Raw genomic sequence first — 7701 nt, forward strand, 5'->3', positions numbered from 1 at the left:
GCAGCGGGACACTATGTGTTTCTTCATTGTCGTATCTTAGAGTTAACCTGTGTTATTGCCTCTATTTATATCCCACCGCCATTCTCCAATGCTGTGCTTAAATATCTAGCTAATTTTTTGGCAGATAAACTACCGATCCCTGTTCTAGTGGTAGGTGACTTTAATGGAGTGTTGAATACGCATATGGATAGATTCCCTCACAATATAGCCATGGACTCTGCACCCACCACTCCTCTCAGCAAGAGAATGACGTTCGCTCCCTCTGCGCCTGTTGGTGTGGTTTGGGATACGTTGAAGGCCTATCATCAGGGCAGCCATCAGGGGGGTATGGCCGATACTCATGTAAGGGGCCCGGGCAGCCTGGGGGGCCTGCCTGGGTCCCTTACATGACCATCGGCCGACGTTGAAGGGCGAGGAGGCGGAGGCCTGGCCCTAGCAGCGCAGGGCACCAGCATTGCCGCTCCAGCGCTTTCGAGACAAGATGGGCTGTGCAGCATCTATGGTGGGCTCTGCAGGGTCACTCTCAGGTAGGTCCTGTGTCCAGCGCGTCACTAAGCTCTGCATCCAGCGCGTCACTAAGACCTGCATCCAGCGGCGGGTGGGGGGGGGCCCGGCCTAAAGCCGTGTAAGGGGCCCCAAAATTTCTGATGGCTGCCCTGCCTATCATAGGGGTATTTTCCTTAAAAACGTTAGCTCCACTAAGACCAAGACTAGACGGGAAGTGTCTCAGGCCCGCCAGCTGGTGGCTGATAGTGCAAGGACCTATGTGACCAATCCTACTGCACGCACTGAAACTGAATGGCTGACTGCGCAAGGTTCTCTCAATACCCTGCTGGAGGAGCAATTCCAGAATAAAATGTTTTTTGCCAAGCCGGTCTTTTGGGCGGAGGGGTAAACTCCTGGCTCAGATAACTAGGGCCCAGCAACCTCCACGTTATATTGGTGCTATCTCTGTCTCTTTGGGGGTTACCCATTCGAGTCAGAGAGTGGTGTCCGAAATCTTCTGTGACTTCTATGCTTCGTTATATCAAATGAAGGCTAGCTATTCTGACCCTGTACTTTTGTCATATCTGCGAAGCGTTCCTCTTCCATCCCTCTCACCAGCTGACAGCATGGACCTGGAGGCCCCCATTACCCTGGAGGTGGCAGTAGCTAGCTTCCCTAATGGTAAGGCTCCTGGCCCGGATGGGCTCCCTATTGAGGTGTGTAAAACCTACACTACAACACTTCTTCCCACACTCCTGGAGGCATATAATGATGCATTTTCCTCTGGCTCGCTGCCTGCTACGATGTATGAGGCTATTATAGTGGTATTACCCCAAAAAAATAAAAACCTGTTACTACCGGAATCATATAGGCCTATTTCCCTTTTGAATACCGATGTTAAGATCTTGGCTAAAGTGCTTGCAACTAGACTATCACTCGGATCAGTCCGGCTTTATGCCCAATAAATCCACTGCAATTAATATCAGGGTGTTTCTGAACATGCAGGTCCCCATTGACAACCCGGGTAACAGGGCTTTACTCGCCTTGGATATCGCAAAGGTGTTTGACAGTGTGGAGTGGTGCTATTTGTGGGCGGTGTTATCCGCCTTTGGCTTTGGTCCTAATTATTGCAGGTGGGTGCGCTTATTATACCATCACCCTTCTGCAAGGATAAAGATCAACGATTCCTTGTCCTCTGCCTTTGCTTTACAGAGAGGTACCAGACAGGGATGCCCTTTGTCACCATTACTGTTTGCCCTAGCTGTTGAGCCTCTTGCTGCTTTGGTCAGACACTCCACGGATGTGATAGGTTTCAAACGGGGCATGCTGGAGGAAAAGATTGCCCTGTATGCTGATGACACTCTGCTGTTTTTAGCGGACACAGTGTCCTCTCTGTCTAGTGTTATGTCCCTACTATTGGATGTTGCCACTTACTCGGGTCTGGTTGTTAACTGGGAGAAGTCTAACCTTCTGCCATTGGATCCACTGGGTGTTCCATTGGCTACTGCTATGGCGCACTTACAGATGCGATCCACTATTACATATCTTGGCATACAAGTGTCTACTTCCCCTGGTGACTATCTTACTCTAAACTTGCATCCCCTTTTGACTAGATTTAAATCTCAGCGTAACTCGTGGGTCAGATTACCGATGTCCGTGGCTGGCAGAGCGAACTTGATTAAGATGGTCTGGATGCCTCAGTTGCTCTACGTTCTCCATAATTCCCCCCTTTGGATTCCCAAAAAGAAATTTCACTTAATTGATAGCATCTTTAGGGAACTAGTCTGGAAAATGAAACCCCCCAGATTGCGGCTTGATGCTCTTCAGCGGCCGAAGGCCTCGGGTGGACTTGCCCTCCCTTGTCCATGGTTCTTTTTTCTTGCCTCGCAGCTGCAGCACTTTACAGGCTGGGTGTCTGCGGACCATCAATCACAATCATGCCGTATCCTTCTCTATTTGTTCCAGGGACTAAGTCCTTTACATTACCTGGATAGTGACCTATATAGCAAAATGTATTCTACATTCCCCACCTTGAAGTTGAAGGGGCAGGTCTGGGACGCGGCTAAACTTTGGTTGGGTATTGCTGCCCTAACTAGGTACACGCCGCTGTGGTGGAATGGCCGCCTCCCGGAACTTCTCCCTCTCCGGGGCACTGTTGACTGGTCTAGCAAAGGGGTGGTATCTGTTTCTCAATTATACCGGGAGGGCAGGATACGTGACTTCAAACAGTTGATTACTACATATGGACTCTTCAGTAGGTGCTACTTCCAGTTCTTCCAGATTACTCATGCTCTAAAATCCCAGTTTCAACATGGCCCCCCTACATTCTCTCCCACTCCGATATTTGATACTATACTGTTGGCTGCTAACACCAAAGGGATTATCTCCTTTTTATATGCTCACCTCCTGCTTAAGTCAAATGTTCTTCTCCCTCTGTGGTGCGGGGAGGGTTGCGAGCGTGATGTGGGACCCATAGCGGATGACACCTGGGGGGATGTCCTTCAAGGGGCTACTCAAATTTCATTATCCCCCACTCATAGATTGACACAACTATTTATTATTCACAGAATATATCACACCCCTGAATTTTTGTTCTGTATCGGGCTTAGGGCTGACCCCAATTGTCACAAATATGGTTTCCAGCGTGGCTCCCTGATTAATTTGCTCTGGGGATGCCCTAAGCTGGTTCGGTAATGGGATAAGATCGTTGATACTCTTTTGTTTGCATCCTCCTTAACCAATTCCTCACTGGTGTGCATTCTTGGCATTATTGAATCTGATGAACTTACATATCACACAATTTTGGCCTTTAAGAGCGCCTTATTTACTGCAACCAGGTTGGTGGTCCGTAGATGGATATCCTCCTCCCCACCTACTTTGAATCTATGGCTTGTGGAACATGACAAGATGGTCGCCTATGAACGCGATACCATTCAACAGAGGGGTACCTTGCTCCAGTCCCATTCTCTCTGGGATAGATGGTTGACATACCGAGGCCATGACATTCCTGACTAGGCAGCTCACACAGCTACATACTGTTGTTACATATGGCTTGATTTATTTCCTCTACTACGTAAGCATTTGGTCATGTTTGAAGGTTTTGGCTAATTGTACTGCGCTAATACAGGTGAAACTCGAATAATTAGAATATCGTGCAAAGTTCATTTATTTCACTAATGCAACTTAAAAGGTGAAACTAATATATGAGATAGACTCATTACACGCAAAGCAAGATAATTCAAGCCGTGATTTGTCATATTTGTGATGATTATGGCTTACAGCTCATGAAAACCCCAAGAACCCCAAATCCACAACCTCAAAAAAGTAGATTATTACATGCAATCAATAAAACAAGGATTGTACATAGAACAATATCGGACCTCTGAAAAGTACAAGCATGCATATGTACTCAGTACTTGGTTTGGGCCCCTTTTGCAGCACTTACTGCAATTACGTTTGCACGATATTCTAATTATTCGAGTTTCACCTGTATGTGGTATTTCCGCAATGTTCTCGATATAGCTCCTACTCAATGTGCCTTCCTGTTGGTTGACGGTTCATTCTTGTCAAATTTTGCTATGTGCATGATTTTTTAGTTTTAGTTTTTTGTTTGTTTGCTCTCTCTGTATTTGAAACTATGCAAAATCAATAAAAACTATGAGTTTAAAAAAAAAAGATGTATGGTGCAACAGGTGCAAAGGAAAGGTCCCATCAACTTTTGGTTAATTAAGTACATTTATAGATTCGAATCTTCAGATGATCTGCTTTATTATTCTTGAGGTTTGTACTGTAGAAAATAACCTCAAAGAGTTTTTTATAGTGAACTCTAATGCTTTTCATCTACATTAATATTTTAGGTGTGTTGACGCTTTGCCATCTATTAAACTAGGAGGACTGCCTTGTAGTAATGTCAGAAATCCAAGCTCATAAGACACAATTACAGGGTCTTAGTCAAACATCAAAGTGACCAAACCCAGTTCTATGAGTGTATAAAAGGTCCCACAAGCCATGTGCTGTGGATATACAAGGAATTGTTCACATCTCACAGCACTATCAAATCTAAAATAACATAATATTGGCTCTCTGATTGCTAGAAACATGTCTCATCAATCTCATCATTCTACCCACAGCAGCTCTGCACTCAGAAATTTCAGCTCCTCCTCAGCTTGTTTACCATCTCTGAGCAAGCACAGCATCAACTCTGTCTCCACAAAGAAAGTATCCATCGGCCACAAGGTCTATCCAAGTTTTGGTAGCAAAAGTGTGTACAGTGTCATCTCTGGAGGACATAAGATGTCGGTTGGAGGAGGTCACTCAAGATTTGGACATGGCTATGGACATAGTTTTGGTGGATCTTGCAATGCAGGCATTGTCCCTGTTACTGTCAACCAAAGTCTACTGGCACCTATGAACCTGGAGATTGACCCAAATATCCAGAGAGTGAGATCTGATGAAAAGAACCAAATCAAGGGACTCAACAACAAGTTTGCCACTTTCATTGACAAGGTAAATGAAACCGATTAGAATCTAATTAATTTCTCATGTCTTAAAAATAGAATATCATGTAAAGGTATACAGATGTTCTGCTGAATCCAGACATATTAATACCATACTCTTATATAAACAGAGTAGTTAAAATGTATAAAGTGTAACCTGAGTAAATAGTAGCTCATGAACCACTTGTGGACAAGATAACTTGTGGCAAGATTCCAGTTGTGTATTAGATTCCTGTCATGAACATAAAGCTAAGAAAATGTAGTCCAGTCTATATCCTTTTACTAAACTGCTCAACATTTGAGCCTCTTTTTTTGTGCTAATCGTTAGTAATCTTGACGGCATTTGTATTTGATTAACAAGATGACATAAGTTCAGGACTTAACCTCTCTAGAGCCAGCTGTGCCCATCCCCTTCCCAATCTTATTTTTTTTTATTTGTCCTAGTGACCAGTTTCACTGGGACTGAGCATGATGGATACTGTTTTTTTGTGAGAACATCAAAACAGAAATAGAAGGGAAATGTATTATTTGGGGCATCTGTTCAGATGAAAACTGTGTAAGAAGAGATTTCCTTCACTTTGGAAAGATTTCCTCTCACTTCCTAGTGTGTCTACAGCAGGGGTGCCCATTAGGTAGATCGCAAAGCGAACACTGGTAGATCTCGATCGACTCACTGACCTGTGTCCTGTCCTCCCGCGGTGCTCGTGCGGCTAAATGTGTTAGACGCTGCAGACGGGAAGGAGAGAGGAGAGGAGACTTGGGAAGCTGCTGCAGTGGAGATAAGAAAAGACAGACAGGAGAGAGACAGCAGAGAGAGAGAGAAGAGACAGCAGATAGAAACAGGGGAGAGAGAGAAGAGAGGGCCGGTTCACACACCACAAAGTCTGCGTTCGGCCTCTAGAACGCATTGGAACACAAGCCAGCTGGCTCCCTGCGTTCAGGGGAGGGGGCATGGCGGTGCATTGAAGTCAATGGCACCACAGCCATGCCCCGCACCCTCAGTGTGATCACCCGCACCCTGAACGCAGGCACATTAATGCCTGTGTTCCGGTCCAGCGCAATCTGCAAAGATGCAGCATTTTTGCAGATCGCACTGGACCGGAATGCAGGCACTAATGTGCCTGCATTCCTGGTGCGGCGATTGCACTGGGGGCATGGCTGCGGTGCCATTGACTTCAATGCACTGCCACGCCCCCTCCTGCCCTGAATGTAGGTGTTTTTTCATAGGTAGATCTCATTGAGCTCGTCATTTGAAAAGTAGATCTCCAGACGAAAAATTGTGGGCGCCCGTGGTCTACAGGATAGGAAGTGAAGGGAAATCTGTTAAATGGAAACAATTGACAAAAAAACCCCCTTAAAGTGGCTTTAAATACTTTGTCTATACAAAATGCAACCTGCTGAATAGACAATGCAGGAAGAGCACCACACTAATAAGTCCCATCAGCTCTGCTCATTGCATATGACAATATTTTGGAGCATCTTTGTAAGTGATGTTCTTAAAATATTCTACAATAACAAAAGTAATGGTGATCTTATGCAGCAGAAACTCTGAGATACACATCTTGCCTTCACCCTGAGGCCTGGTTCACACCTGTACGTTTTGTAGCGCGTTCAACGCTCTATGAACGCTCTACAAAACGCTCAAACATGAAAATCCCATTGTTTTCTATGGGTATGGTTCACACCTTGCCCTATTTCAGCCCGTCTGAACGCGCTACAAAAAGGCCTACGCCTGAAAAGGTACATGAGCTTCTTTGCTGCGTTTTTATTGCACGTTTCCATTGGGATACAGCCAAGTAGCCCTCGGTAAAAACGCGAGTCACGTAACGCGCAACAAACGCGCATATTCGATACGCCTAGGTATGAACAGAGCCTGAGGTACATGGTCTTCTGAATTCCTGCTGGTTAAGAATATGTAAATATATGAATGTGCTTAACCTGGCGGCAGTTCTACTCTAAAGAGGAACTCAGGACAATTTTTTTTCTTTGGGCAGAGTGGGAAATGGTTAGGACCTCTGTAAATGTTCTATTGCTCTCTGGGTATATGTTTGTGAGATTTGAGAGAGAAAGTCATTAAAGGAGAACTATGAGGCGAGTGAAAATCACTCACCTCATAGTTCTAGCTGATCTGTGACAATGAGACTGTCACAGGTCGGCTCAATAGATCGGGAAGTGAGCGAACACATACCGTCGCTCGCTCACTTCTCAATCCTGTCCCTGCAGAGAGCTGTGACTGTCACTTACGGCTCCCTGCAGGGATTCCCCCCTCCCCTGTCCGATCCTCCAGCGCTGACCGGCGGAATGGACGGGGAGGGGGCAGGTTCAGCTGGCTTTGCCTCTAGACGCAGTTGGGTGGATCTCGACAGTGATGTCAGGATCCGTCCCGGCTGCGGCGTCTCAGTATACCCAGGCCCGGATTCCCCACAAGGCCACCGAGGCCCAGCCTCTGGGCGGCAGGGCGCAGAGGGGCGGCAGCGGTGTCCTTGTGGGGAAGTTGCCCTCTATACATTTAGTCCTGCTTTTTACAAGCAGGACTAAATGTAGAGTGAGGCAGCCGATTTTTCGTTTACATGTGAACTCGGCGATGTTGCCGAGATCACATGTAAACAGTGTGCAGCCGGTCCGTCCGTCCTCCCCTTCCCCCTGCACTTACCTCTCTCCTTTGGTTCCGTCCTCCGCCGCCGAATCCCGAGTCTCTGACTGCAGTGAGCAGAGCGGC

The 7701-nt window shown here is 46.3% G+C and overlaps 1 protein-coding gene across 1 annotated transcript in view; it reads left to right on the plus strand.

The window, feature by feature from the left end:
• Positions 1-210: 210 nt before the first annotated feature.
• The window catches only part of LOC108797343 (keratin, type II cytoskeletal cochleal-like), a 20090-nt gene continuing 12599 nt past the window's right edge, over positions 211-7701 (plus strand). Inside the window, 4 exon segments of the mRNA XM_018568925.1 lie at positions 211-325; positions 1105-1202; positions 1492-1619; positions 4617-4992. Coding sequence (XP_018424427.1) covers positions 211-325; positions 1105-1202; positions 1492-1619; positions 4617-4992 — 717 coding nt within the window.

This window comes from Nanorana parkeri, unplaced genomic scaffold (assembly GCF_000935625.1).
Source record: "Nanorana parkeri isolate BGI_ZX_2015 unplaced genomic scaffold, ASM93562v1 scaffold1262, whole genome shotgun sequence".
Taxonomy (NCBI): Eukaryota; Metazoa; Chordata; class Amphibia; order Anura; family Dicroglossidae; genus Nanorana; species Nanorana parkeri.